General features: G+C 36.8%; 1 protein-coding gene across 2 annotated transcripts; it reads right to left on the bottom strand.

Moving 5' to 3' along the window:
- Positions 1 to 6230: 6230 nt before the first annotated feature.
- On the bottom strand, positions 6231 to 15070 carry epm2a (EPM2A glucan phosphatase, laforin). Of its 2 annotated transcripts, none has more exons than XM_041975907.1 (4): positions 14623 to 15070; positions 13963 to 14137; positions 11142 to 11395; positions 6231 to 7345 (listed from the first exon to the last, which is right to left on the bottom strand). In XM_041975907.1, the coding sequence occupies exons 1-4, from the start codon at positions 14867 to 14869 to the stop codon at positions 7266 to 7268; spliced, it is 756 nt and encodes a 251-aa protein (XP_041831841.1). In that variant the 5' UTR covers positions 14870 to 15070; the 3' UTR covers positions 6231 to 7265. The 2 variants fall into 2 exon arrangements, with proteins under 2 accessions (XP_041831841.1, XP_041831840.1); XM_041975906.1 differs by lacking the exon at positions 6231 to 7345 and adding an exon at positions 8284 to 10293 and having other exon boundaries at positions 11151 to 11395.
- Positions 15071 to 15102: the final 32 nt, after the last annotated feature.

The raw sequence follows: 15102 nt of genomic DNA, 5'->3' as shown, positions 1-15102 counted from the left end.
CAATAAACACTGCTTTCCTCTAATGATTTCATACAGACTAGTCTTATAGTTTAATTTTAGAAACAAACATTCTCGACTTTTGTACTGATGACGAAAATAAGTCAAGTTTTCAAGTTCTTTTTTTTTTACCCAAGAATTTGTGATGGACTGTTTTCTAGGTCACTTAAAACTGTCCATGTTAAAAGAAAAGAAATATCTAAAGGGGCACCTAGAAGATCTTTATCTATTTAACTCCCCCCTCCAGGTGACAGAGTTCAGAAAGGTTTAATTCACTGTCCTATTAATGAAGGAGGCCAGTACAAAAGATAAGTTTGTTAGTAGATGCTGTAGAGAGCAGGGAGGCAATATTCAGGCAACAAGCAATTTTCATGAGCTTTTTTCAGAATTATAGATCAGGGAAAAAAAATTACAGTTCCACAAAATAATCAGCATTGATTGTTTTTTGGAGCAGCATTTGAGGAGAAAGTGCGAAACGTCTTTGCCATTTCTGTCTGTGTTTGCTGTTGGCTATTATCTACCCAAAAAGTTAGCTGGAAATGTAACATGAAATTACCCCTAATTCCCTCCTGCTCTCCCATCAATTTGGCAGTTTTACAGGTCCCCAGAGTTGCAGGATAATTAAGGTTGGGATTTGGAATAAAATTGTGTGCACTTGTGTGTATATCTGCATGCATGTCTGTGTGTGCGTGAGAAGGAGTGTGAGAGCGATAACTTGCATGCTGAGATTGAATGATTGACATTGACCAGGATGGAATTTTCTCCTTGAAGATAAAGAGACAGGTGAAGACTAGCTGTACAAACTACTTTCTGCTACTGCTTCATTTGCAAAATCATAATAAACTAATCATAAAGCATGTGATTTAACCATGGAGGTAAATTCTCCAGTTGCCTCATCAACCAATATGTGAACCACACCAACATTTCTCCTTTAACACATTGTGTTTTTGTCATTATATGACAAAATGTGGTTTAATTCTAGCCTGCTTTGCAAGACTAATTTGCCTCTGAATATTGCCTCAAGACTTTGCAATATACCCAAGAACAACAATCAGACACTGAAGCCTCTAAGGCACTGCTAAAGGCCCGTACTAATGCCTTTTGGGATTTGATGGTACCAATATATTTCTGAAAGAAATGAGGAACACCTGGTTTAATCCCCAGACTGAAGACAGGCCTCATCTACCTTCCATCTGTCTGGTTGCGGAGCCCAGATGTGCTGAAGATCAGTAATGAAGGCAAAGTAGATGGAGTGGAAATTCAGGACAAGAGGAAAACTATAGTGAGCAATGTGCAGATAAATGACTTGTAGGAATGTTTATAACAAAATAAAAAGAACATGATAAACAAATGAACTTCATTTCACTTTTTATTGTTCATTTAGGGTCATGTTTCATACAGTGGATCAATATTTTCTACTTCCTGGTCTGAACTTATACTTAGAAGTTTGTCCATATAGTTCAAGTTGCACACAAATCTTCTTGTGAATATAAATTCTATCAGTCCAGAAACCTGATATAGAGATGGGCAAACCAATCTTGTCTGATAGGCCTGCATTCATTATCTGTTGTCACGGGTGATTTATGACTCTGGCAGTCCTGCACACTGGAAGCCATATGTCTCCACGTGCCTACATACACACACAAGACTGTCCGACTAATGACGTTCGAATTCATCATCCAAAGACACAATCAACAGAGAGAATTAACTTTTAATGGTATTGACAGCAGCAGGGCTTTTACTCTTTCCACTTCCCAACTCTGCTTAATAAGCATAAATGCTGACTTTGATTTGGGAGAGAAAAAAGCTCAGTGAAGCAATTTTTGGTTTTCCACTGAAGGGTTTTGTTGCCAAACAGAGACTGAAAAATTGGCCAACTCCAATTATCCATCAGCCCATGTGGTGTGAAGCTGAAAGGGAGAAAATAGCATTAAGTCCAATGATGGGCCATTAGCTGATGGTATAATCTAAATATGCCTCCCATTGTGTGTGACAGTATCTGGTTGGCAATCTAATACAATGTAAAAGATAAAATGCACATCATCAGCTTTCAGCACAGTGAATAACCTAACTTTATTCACTCAGTTTGCATATAAGTGACCATGACCATAACTGGTAAATGTTTATTTTAAAGGTGCTCCTTGAAAAATTAAAGAAAACTAATAAAATTATGACTTTAGTCTCAAAGCTTGTGAAAAAATATTTTCTAATACTCTACTCCTTGTCACTTGCTTTCCTCCAGAGGTCTACTCAGTCTGCAAGTGCAACTTTATTTATAATGCACTCTGGAAACAAAGTTAAACAAAGTGCTACAATGTGCAACATAGGATTAAAAAATAATAAAATAAATAGCATTAAATTTTTTAAAATACAGTTAAATAAAATAAAATATAAAAATCAACTAAAAACAGATCAAAATGTCAACATGGAATCCTGTGTATGGCCAAAGTGAACAGATGGGTTTTAAGAAGAGATTACTTACACCAAAAAGTAATGCATTACTGTTAAAAGTAACTTTTTAATTACTTTTGTAAAAGAACATTCTTAAAAATTCTCCCATTAACATCTTTATAACTTAATTACAGTGTTGTACAATATATAGTACAAGATCAAACACAAAGTAATGTTTCAACACTAATTTAAGTCAGGCCAGCACATGATTAAAAAAAAAAGAATTAAAATTAAATCTATGCTGCATGTTGAGCCTCTGTCTTTTTCTCCTACTCTTTATCATATATATTTTTATTTACATATTTCTAGTTATTCACAGGCATTGTCACTGTCTCTCTGTCAAGTGAATTTGAGCATGTTTGTGAGGTTTGGGGGACGCCTGCGGTAAGTCCAGCAGAATAAGAACCATACAGTTGCTGCATGATAAAAGAACGTCATTAAAAACTCTTAACAGTGCTGATTTAGTACTGTGCATCGTTTAAAAGCCGGATTGAAAAATCTTGAGAACATTGTGCTCATTTAGATGTGAAATTATCTGATTATAAACTATTTCTTCCAAGGCTTTAGATAAAAAAGGCAACTTGGAAACTGGTCTAAAAATCGCAAAAACATTTGTTTCTAGCCCAGTTTTTTTTTTTTTTTGAGAAGAGGCTGCACAACTGCCTTAAATCTCTCAGATCATGTAAAATATGACGGGATCAGCGCAGGCAGCCCCCCAACCTTTGTTTTTTTTTTTCTTTTGTAGGTGCATCTTTCATTATTCCACAACCACTTGGTATGTTTTACATCTTTCCCTGCTCCAGCACACCTGATCCAAATAAATGGCTTGGCTCGTTAGCCCTTCATCAAGCTCTCTAGAAGCGTCATAATGATCTATTCATTTGATTCAGGTGTGTTGTAGGGTTGCATGATTTAAAATGTGCAGGGTGGTGCGACTCAGAATGAGGAATTTAAATGGTGAAAATGACCAAAAAAGGTCATCAGAGAAACACCGTTTGAATTAAGCAAATCAGCTGAGAATTTATCACAATTTTTTCAATTTGCATACATTTTATCAGTTCCAGCATTAGTTAAGTATTTTAATTATTTAATATTTTTGTTTTGAAATGACAGGACAGATTTTGTATTGCAAATGATTAATAATGAATGCAGCGCTGCAAATAAAATAGCATCATTTTAATGGCTGTTTTAATCAAAATTATTTTAAATGTACACATTGATTAGATTTGAATCCAATCAATGCCTATTTCTTTTCAGGCTGAGTTGCATTTTCTTTAATCTCTCTTTTTATGTTTTTATAATTTAAACTGGTATTGTATCTCTCCTTGAAATGTGTTGCCGAAATAATAATAGTAGTAATGATAAAAAAAAAAGACAAATTTTCCCCAGTTTCAACATTTGCTACCCTATCTCAACTTATTTGCTGTGCTGCATAGTTGCCTTTTCTCTGCAGAGTCATAATGTAGTGATGGCCATTTCTTTCTTCGGATGACTTGGCTCTAGATCTCATGATTACCATGTTGACAAAGCTGTCAGCTTTGCCATCTGGCATCAGATTCAGGCATGGGGAAAATAAACCAGGAGGCAGTTTCATGTATGCATGACCAAACAATTTCTTTTTTCTTTGACTTTTGCTAAAAAAAAAAACACACACACACACACACAAAAAGGAAAAAAAAAGAGTCTTCAAACAAGCTCCTTTTCCAAAGTAATGTATACCTGTCTAGCCTTGCTTAGCTGAAACAAGACAACAGGTATTATTATTAGTTATTTACAGACGGACCCAAACAGCACCCTTACATTTCAGATTGAGAGTTACAATGATTTGTGTCCTGTCACTGATGTTGACTGCAAACTATATGATGGATTAATGGATCAGATTTATAAAATGAACTGAGGAAAAACAACCTTAGATATTATATGTGCAGCATAAATAACAGCCCTTCAAAAAACAATGTCTGTAGGAGGCTGTTTAACAGCAATTTAAAGTTATCTTAATCAATCTGATGCTAAGATTTATTATTTAGATTTCTTTATTTATTACGTTGTAAATCTTAGCTGCAGTATAAAAAAAACTGGCATGTTTCGCCTTCATGCACAAATAAAGCTTGCTTGTATATCAGCTGGGACAAACCGGTTTAGCAACGGCAATTCATATTCTTATCAAAACCCTTTCAGTTTGATTAGAGCACAAAAATCACTATTAAATGTGCAAAGTAAATCAAGACATGAGGTCACTCCATTTGAGAAGTGATTCATTTAAACAAATAAACAATTTTACACCATAAAAAAACGGCAAGAGGCCATCAGTAAAAGGGCCAAATCACAACCCTTTAGTGATGCTCTGACTGTTCTGTTAGAGAGAAATAAAAGAGGTGTCAACTCGTGATTTAAATATTGAACTCAAACATATTGTAGATAATTTCCTAATTACTTATTGTCTGGAACTAATAAATCAGTATTTAAACAATGAAATTAATCACCGGCTTGTCAGCAATACCGAGCGTAACAATCTAAAATGAAGTCATGTGGCAGTGTCACACTGGATTTCTGTTTATTTTCCAGTTTGAGAAATGAGATATGAAGTAAGGAGTTTATTTAGAGCCCAGGCAGGACTGTGCATACCGACCCACGGCAGAGCTGCAGGTAACAGATGGGATTTATTGATTTTAGAGATATCTCTATTAGCCAAGTCTAAGGTCATTGAACCTGGAATTTACCTGCAAAGAGCTGTCAGTCTTGTCCGAGCTTGATGAATGACATCCTCTCTTCATAGTCCAACCGAACCGAACTACAATTCTAATATCTCATGACAGCATATGCACAAAAATATAAATAGCTGTAGACAACGCTCCCTCAGTCTGACACGCCACTTCTTTTATTATTCAATGTAGCACACCCCCTGTTCACATCAAAGTCTGCCCTGCTGACACTGAATAATGGCTGTGGCCATGTAGAGGATGGGGAGAACAATGGTGATATTGACAGCATGAATGGATTTTTACAGGAAGCCAGTTGGTACAGTCACACAGTGGCTACATGTTGTGGAAACTTGTCAAAATGAATGACTCACTTCATCCATTTCTCATCTTCTCTCATCCACCCAACCCTCATGAACAGTAATGTGTTAAGATTGAGTGGAGCTCTCAAGCTTCATAAATGGTGGCAATAATTGCCTCCACCAACAATCGTCTGTATTGCATGAAGTTTGTTGTAGAAATTAAAAAATCTCTTTGAAGTTCACAACAGTGAAGTGAAATCTGGTGTCATTACTTACACCAGACATGCATGTAATGAGAACATAAGCAGTCTGTGTGTGACAAAGATTAGTCTTGTTAAAACTCAGATGCAAGACTACATTTATCAGCCGAGGATTTTTAAAAACCAACCAAGGAACTGTCTACCCCCTCCTAAATGATGAATCTTAAGTATACCCATCCATCTGTAGAGAATAAATCTTAACACCAGGTGCCATTAAAAATCTGCTGTGGACTACAGGACTACCTAAGAAGACTAAAGGCTAAACTAAAGAAAGTTTCTGGAATGTTCTTTATATTTGAGTGTAAACTATTTATAGACACAAAGGCCTTTTCAGTCATACCCATACTGAGTCTTTATGTCTTGAGCAGCAAACCATTTAACAGCTGCATCATATATAATAATATGGTGCAAATCCATATATTAATTTAAAGTGCTCATCTTTGCAGCCAACAGGCTCAGATTGTTATCAGAAACGTCTGGCAGAATTATGAAGAAAAAAAAAGATAAGAAAATGGCTTTTAGTTATTTATTATGGTGCATCATCAGGATCCACTGTACCATATAATTTGCATTAATAAATGTCTAATCTGATGAATAAATTAGCAGAACAATGAGCAACCAATTTCAGAGTTTTTAAAAGAAAAACAACAGCAAAGCAAGCTGGATTTTTAAGCTTGTCTCCCCGTACATAATCAAAATGCACCTATTTTCCTCCTTTTGAAACACAAGGCCTGTGGTATGATGCATTTATAAAAGTATTGATGCAGGACATAGAAAAAAAAAACCACTAAACAAAAACAAAAAGCCTACCTACAGACTGGCAAAAATATTGGGTGCATAGTTTATGTGCAACAGTGAACAATTTCCACGTTTTATTGAGAAATGTTGAGTGTGCATACATTAGCCTGGTTATTGTTATGTTCCTTCAGGGTTCTGAGTATCAGCAGGGTTCTGCCCGAGGATTGACTCACACTGCAAGTAATACAGACAGGTTCACTCGGCCAGTGGAGCAGTTTAACAGATGTTGGGATAATCATGCTTCAGCAAGACAAGGTAAACCTAGTGGAAAACGTTTCTCTTGGTGCATACAAAGAAATTTAATGATCAATAAAATATTGTCTGTGAGGGTTTTAAAGGATTACATGCTGGAGCTCTGGTCAGGTGAAAAGTGCAAGCAAATCTGTTTGTTGCTGGATTTTCCTTAAATCTACAGACAGTCAATATGGGAATTTATTAAGTAAATTGCCCAGCAGTAAGTGAGCAGATGTGATGAATATAAATCATTTGTGTCTCTGCATGTGTAAATTATTGGATTTCCTGTGCAGGTGAGGAAGTGTAACAAATCCATTGAACCTCAAACTATCCAAGCTAATAAACTGGACTAAAGATAAATGGAAAATGCTTCAATCTTCATGTTACACATATCATGCTCTCAGGTGACTCAAGTTGTATTAGTATTCAGTTTTTAAAGCTGAATTTATGTGGCTATATTATCTATCAGCTTGTTACCAAATAAAAAAAGAACAAGCTTCAATATAAACTTTACAAATGAGGTATCAGTTGAAAATTAATACAGCTATAAAGATAGAATCTTTGAACCCAAAGCGATATACTACACTGACTGCAGTACAGTTTGCTTTGTCTCTCAGCTGTCTCTGCATGATGCATACTGTGTCAGTTTGCCAGAGAAAAAAAAAATAATTTCCTTTATATCCAATTTAAACATATTGTCTGCTACACATGCACAATTAGATGTTGGAGAAGGAATACATTGGTAGAGGGATTTTGTGAGGCACCTCTTTTTAAGAATATTTTTTTCCTTTAGTGATGAGTATATTAAATTATTTTTAATGACTATACAGACTTGACCTTTTATTCAAGGGTGATTTTTATTTCTAACAGTGGAACTGCTCAGGTCTTCATGATCATCGGCTTACAATCACAAGTGTCTCTTGCCAGTTGAGGTTAACGTTTTCGAACAATCCTCATGAGGGTGATGGCTGTGATTTTTAGTGCTGATTGTAAGGCTGATGATGCAACAGATGTCTCAGACAGTTGCTGAATTTACTGATGAAGATTAATTCTGACAAACTGGTGGGATTCAGTCTTCACAACTGAACATATTGATTTGCTCTTTAAGATGTTTAAGTCACAGAATTTGCCATTTTGTTTTCATTTTCTTAGCATCTCTGTGTTCTTTAGCACTGTAACACATTTGAACTTATCCCTTTAACCACTCAGTAATAGACAGCATATGTAACGGTAAAGTTTATTTCTGTAGCACCTTCCAACAACGCTTAAGTTGACCAAAGTCCTTTAACATCTTAAAAACAGGTGCATTGGCTGTCATAATAAACAAACATTACAAAATGTCGCACTTGTTTTATATATTTGACACAAATAGATTTACACGTGTTGCTTCATGCCTCATAAGCCTTGCAGAATCTTCTTAAATATAACTCTTTGTTATGATTCATTTCCACTAAAAACCTAGAGTTTTATTTAACTGAAATCCTGATGCCATCACATCCTTTAACCCTGTTTACAAGGTCTTTCTGTTTAATGTGGTTTCTCTGCCTAGTAAGTTGCAAAGGTTCAACGTTTTTCAGCAGATGACTAAATAATGGTATTCTTCTACATTTCTATTAAGTTTTTTGTTATTTGTACACTGCACAAACTCCTACGCTAAACAGGATTTACAACTTTAGATGTAGAGGTGAATAGTATATAAGTATATTATGTAAGATTATTGAACTTGACTGACACCTGATTTATTAAGCTACTATTTTATTCCATAGATTTATGCAGTCTCTAAAGGCACCATTGAACTTTTGTATATATTTGTAGATTTTACATCCACTAAATATCCTGAAACTCAAAACTCATCTCTAGGAAAGATATACAAGTTAAATCATTTTTGCTCCACTTGTGAAAATTTTGTTAATGTACATCATAACATCATTTACTTACACTTGCCCATTGAAATGTGCAGTAAGATGATGTGTAAACATAAAGTAAGGTATATGCAGATGTAATAATGTCAATTCTTCAAACCACTGCTGAAAATAAATATTTAACCTTAGTCTGTATTTTGAATAATTTTAGAATAACACCAAGGTGATTTGCCTCTGTTAGCTCAGGAGCATTGCCCTGTCCGCTTACATATCCCTGATGGCATGGAGCACAGGGACTGTCTCACAAGAAACGATGAGGTCCAAAACTTTTTTCTTGAGGAAACTTTCCCAGTCTCCACACAACATCCCAAATTTTGTATATCAGACTGAATGAAAACCTTTTCTCTCAACAAGAATTAAATCAAAAGTTTGACATATTCAACAAAAAAAACCTCAGTCTTAATGGATTATTATGCATGCATTAAAGTGGCCTGGGAAGGATGCCGCACTTGTTATTTAGGAGATAGCATCTGTCAGATAAATCAAAAATGAAATGCTATCAAGCTCTGAGAGACAGCTGTATTCGCTGATGTCTGGCAGCCAAATACCTCTGACAGAGAAGTAGAGACCCTGCTGATTTATTAAATTTAGAAAAAGATTTGGATCCTTGACAAGATGTGCCACTGTCATGTAGCATAAACTCCATAAAACAAACAACAACAAAAAAATCCCCCCCTCTGAAATATAAAAGAAGACTATTGAAAATAGTACACAATCATGCATCAAGAACGGCAGGGTAATGCTCTACTGAGGAGCACAGCATGTTGGAGGAGACACAGCAGTGAATTTATATTTCTCTACATGTTTACCTGCTTCCTGTCCACCTAAAATAACAATATGTCACCGGGCATAATGAAAAAACTTAGTATATATTGTTGGTTTTATACATTGCTTATTTTTCTCCGACCCATTGCAATTCAGCACATCAGCTAAAAGTTGCCTTTTCAAAATGTCAACTCTGTTTATTGATTACTAGCAAAAAGGCTAAAAGAAAAGGTCTTTTCAAACACCCCACAGGCACATACTGAAAATGACAGTATCCAGTTTTAACCATATGGGGTAAATGGCAAAGTGAGAAGCTAACACGTCATAGTAAGATTAATTGCTTGCAGCATTTATTCTGGCAGCCGACCGATCTCTCTTCCTCTCTCTATAGATACTTAGGAATCAACTACGTTTTGAAAGCCACTCAACTGAAGTGGATTATTTACATACATTAGCTCCCAGTTTATTTGTTACATGTTATTTCCCCCCTTTTGTCATCTTTCTCTCTGAACATATGCTTTTTGTTCTTTTAGAATTGCAGCAGAGCTTTTCATAACTTAAAAAAATCCATATTTGAAGTCTCATGTTTCTAAGGGAGAAAAGGATAATCGCAGCTGGCCAAACTTCTGGATGAAGTCTGTTTGAGCTTGGACTAAAGCATCCTCATCTATGTAGACTGCAGGTCTCCTAGCCACAACAAAATACTGCACCTTCCTCAAGGTCCAGCCAAGAACATACATGAGTAGACCACACACAGCTGCTGTGGACCGGCCGACACCAGCATTACAGTGGACATAGACAGTGTGGCCGTTCTCCAGGAGTCCGTGGAGCAAGAATACAGCCTGAGGAAGCATCCTGATCCGACCTGCAGAGAAAGAGTTAGTTAAACCTTCATTAGCGTTTGGTACCGCTACTTTGTCTGTGGCTCTTGGCCTGTTAATATCTTCTGGAATAAGTCTGTATGTTTTTTTCTTTTAAAGGACCAGCTCTGCTCAGCTGCTGGAGCTGTGTATTAGAGATTTTATACAATCTGAAGGTAAATGCTGGATTGAGTCAGAAGCAAAAACTCACACTGTGCAATGCTGAGGCTCATTAATACACCAAGGAAAATTTAGGAATAAGCAATATTGGTCTTAAGGAAAGTATAAAATATTGCTTGACTTCTCCTTTGACATGGCATGAACTGCAATGAAATATATATGCACAGTTGTTAGCAGTTCTTTTACTTCAGTGTGCAACCATGCATATTTATGACATTTATTTAGCATAATCAATAGCTGCTCATATATTACTATCCTTTATATAAAGACCTTATGGTTAAGTGTGATCATACAAGACTCATGGGTCATTTGCATTACTCTTCTTTTCTTTGATTTCTCCAGAATCTATGAGTAGCATATTTGAGAGCAACAAAACCCATGAGACCCCAAGCTGTATGAATAATTCTTAACATTATGGTTAAAGGAAAATGTGGAAGGTCATTGGCGGGTGTTGGTCAACGGTCATTATTCTTCAGTGGTTTATTTCTTGAAATGAATTAGTACTATGTTTTGCTAATAGAAGCATTTATCCCTGCTGATCTGTGGATTTGTGAATTGTTTGAAAGGAACAGAGAACGGTTTAAAAGTTAAGTTTTTGCCAGCTACATTATGTATATTGGAGGTTTTGTCTTGACTAAATATATTTTTGTTTCTGAAATGTGTGACTAAAAGCTCTCCTTACCCTCTGTGCTCATGTCAGGCGTGGGTATCCACACATATGAGAGGCCACAGTCTTTGTATAAATGCATCATGGTCTCTGGGGTCATGGTCTCCTCAGGGTTGCGCCTACAGCCGTGAGAGTTGTTCACCACGTCCCACTCAGTCTGGAAGTTCATCACTGCGGTGATGCCCAGTTCATGCTTCATCTTTATTGTCACGTGCTCCACCTGTCGGGGGCAGCTGCCCAGCCACACACGTGGCAACACCCTGAAGTCAGTGAAGAAGAATGCATCTATTATTTATTTCTAATTATCTATGTTGGAAACAGAGGAAAGCAGACCTTAACAAGTCATGTCACTAATAAGGTTTAACTTGCATGTTCTCTCACTCTGTCTCTCCCCGCTCTGGTGTTTTATTAACCTCCAGTCCTTCTAATTTTCTTCCTGACCACTGTGGTTTGAGGCAGACTCCATTAAGTGTTCATCAGTATGCATAAAGTCAACAACCAGAGGAGGTGACACGTAAAAGACAGGACGGACGCTGCTAATCCGTTATGTCCCAGTGTGACACTGTGGTGGAAAGTAGACGTCTTAACATGTTTTTATGAGATGACCTTTCTTTTATTCTGGTTTTAACCTTAAAACTGTTAATCAGGATTGGATCAACTGTCCTTTTTCTTCCAAATGAAAACTCCACATGAGTCAACGGGAGCATAAATAAGCACCAGTTGTAGTTATTTAAACAAGGTAGTCTTTTTCTTTTTATCTGCAATGTGTTTTTTTTTTATTTCTTTATTTTCTTTTTTAGCATTTTTCATTTCACGAACTCTTTAACTAAACAGAGCAGAAACATATTCCTCTTTCAAAATGACTGTTTTTCCTCTCAAATTTCTTTGTACCAAATCAATCTTGTATGCCAATTTAAAACAAGAAGCAAATATCTTAATCTGGTAAATAAAGTCACTGGCTGGTAAGCCCTAGGCCTTCCCTCCTCTAAATATGAAGATGACAGATGAGTTATTTGTTTAAAAAGTGAGTGGGTCTCTTGGAATCCCACCATGACTTATGGCAGTGATTGCGATATTTGGGGCTACATGGATGCACAGACTGAGGAACTCCTTTAAAAAAAGCTAATATTAGGTGTGTTACAGGAGCACTGTGCTTCCTGCTGAACACAGGTCCTTGACACAAGCCTTGTAAGGTCCTTTGGACACAAATTAAAACCCGTTTGCACCAGCCTGGCCTGCTCATTCTTATGCAAGATATGTGCTCACAGCCTCAGGGATCGAGGGCTCATTTCTGCTGTGCCTGATATGCCATGGCACCACGTCTGCATCCTAGAACAAAAGCATGCACAAGTTGATTTAGGGCACAAGACCAACATGTATACTGTAGGAACATGCATCCTTTAAACCATCTCTTTAAACTGTTTTTAAAGTTCACTCTAGCTGTTTATTATCTGTGTGCACTGTGTCCTCTAGAGATTTCTGCTAACAAAGGTTATGTTGTATTGTTGTACTGCAAGTTTTCTTTTTCTAAACCCAGGATAGATGACTGATCTGAGGATAGACATTTACTCAGTGCAGACACGCTTCATAGGAAAAATCAAGCAAATCATTTTGAAAGCATTTGATAAATTTTGAAGATTTTTGCCCCAAAAATTGGAAACAGTTTGCAATGTAGATTAAAATTAAATAAATATTGCAACAATGTGCAAATAATTTTAATTCTATAGAGAGAGATTTTCAAGACACAGTGATCCCCCCCTTTTTTAATATTATTGTTACACATAAGCGCAAAGCCAACAAATTACAATAAAATCCAAAGGAATTTGTTTTCAAATACTGCTTTGGTTTTAAAATGACCGGGGGCTTGTTTGCAAGAAAGAAGTCAGAGACATAAATTCAGCAGCTTCCATTAGGACAGAGCTGCTGTTGTATCATTAAGTACTGATGGGGAATACTTTCTGACAGTTTGTATCAGAACAAAGTAGAAAATCAACTTATACAGCAGATTTATTCATAGGCTTTATCAATGAAGACTGCTTATGTCGACTAAAAAGTATAGTTAAGGGAAAGAAAGGATGTGATGTAATCTTCAAGGCTATTCATGAAACGATTACTCTTGGTTATCCAGTGGTCTAATAGTTAAAGCACATACTACTATAATATTGAAAGCAGTTCTGGTAAGACCATTTTTTTTAAATGTTTTGATACGTAAAATCTTAGAATTGAAAGAGAGTTTACTTTTTTTCCACATAACTGTACCTGTTTGTCCATACGTCTTGCCTTTATTCACACCAAACCTATAAAATTAAAGTAACATGCCAGAAAGTAATGCTTAAACTAAATAAATGATCACACTTCGGCATGGAAATTAATTGGTCCCACGGGATCTCACTCAATTTTATGTATCATTAAGCAGAACGGGTACAGCCCGAGTACTCTGGCAACAAAAAAACTGAATAAAGAATATAACGTTCAAAAGACTGAAGCTCACAAAGAAATCCCTCTTTAAAGTGATAGGTCAATATTTCAGAGCATGTTTTATTCACTTAATTGCAATGAGTTCCCTGAAAGAAATCAATACCACCATTATGTCTGCTGCTAAGCTGAAGCCACTTTCAGTCACCACTGTCTGGCATGAAGGGGGCACAGCTAGTGAAAGATAGTTACAAAAAGCTTAAAATTTACCACATAATTAAGTTAGCTACTTTACCTTTGCCAACTTACTGTTTTCTGAAAGGTCTGAAATATTTTACAACTATTTTTCCTGCTTTAAGGGATCTAGACATCACACAGCCTTTCACAGACCTCGCTTTCATCATACTGTTACCTGGAGCAATGTATGGCCTTCTGACCCGCCACCCTAAAGTAAAAGTTGGTGGTGTGTCTCATCTCATCTGTGTGACCAGTGTCCTCTATCCAGTGACCAATCGGGTGGCAGTACACTCCATCCACCACGTTCCTTTCATCAAATAAACAACACCTGTCATGGCCTGGACCGTTGCCTGGTGACAAAGGAGAAAACCTTTCAGCAGGTAAGTGTGTAATTTTCTCTTAAAATATTTTGCAGGACTAGTCAATTACTGCAGAAACCTGGATCTTTATGTGTGGGACATAATATACATGTTCAATTTATATTATAGAAACCTGTGGTAGATAGTAACTTGATATTTAAGCAATAATTACAATTTCTGATACAGTAATTAATAGTCTCAATATAATGATAATAATATATGTTTTTCATTGAGACATTTAACATGTAATTTTAGCTTTTTGTTACCGTTTTGCGTTTTAATTATTCAGATATAATCAAAACATTTAGGAAATGGCCAACGTTACTTTACCGCCACCATGTGGCAGCATGGGTGCATTACACCAAACATGGCGGATTTAGGTTTTCATTGCCCTGCATTGGGGACACCTTCTTTGAACATTTGACTAAATCTTTGAGAAATCCTGTGTGAATGGTGTTGTGGATTAAACTGCATACCTTCCCATACATAATTCCCTCTGACTCTCTGAATGAACTTGAACCACAGTTTATCTCTGAACGGTTCCGAGAGCTCCACCTCGCCGACCCACAGACACGGTTCGTCTGGTGACGGGAGTGTGCGCGAGGCTGTCATCTGCACCGCTCTGTTCAGATCCCAGTGGCCCATTTCCTCACGGGAACCCAAAACGAAAACATCAGCGTACGAAGATACCGGAGTGAGGATGACGCCGAATCTGAACAACATTGTTGCAGCCTTTACATGTCCTCTGCGGTGAACTGTGGTTAATGTAGACTGCTCTTTAGCTCTTGTTCTAAATTCTTCTGGAGCGAAGACTGTGTTGCGGGCTAAATATGGGTGACAGACATTGTTGTGGAGCTTGTAAATGTCAGCAAAGACGTGTTGGCGTTAAAGAGGTCCCACTCTGTCAGAAACCCCCGACACCTTAGCCGCATTAATTGAGCTGCTGTAATTCAGAA

Source organism: Melanotaenia boesemani, chromosome 22 (assembly GCF_017639745.1).
Source record: "Melanotaenia boesemani isolate fMelBoe1 chromosome 22, fMelBoe1.pri, whole genome shotgun sequence".
Classification (NCBI taxonomy): domain Eukaryota; kingdom Metazoa; phylum Chordata; class Actinopteri; order Atheriniformes; family Melanotaeniidae; genus Melanotaenia; species Melanotaenia boesemani.
Note: the sequence above shows the minus strand (reverse complement) of the source record. Positions and strands in the feature narration are given on the sequence as shown.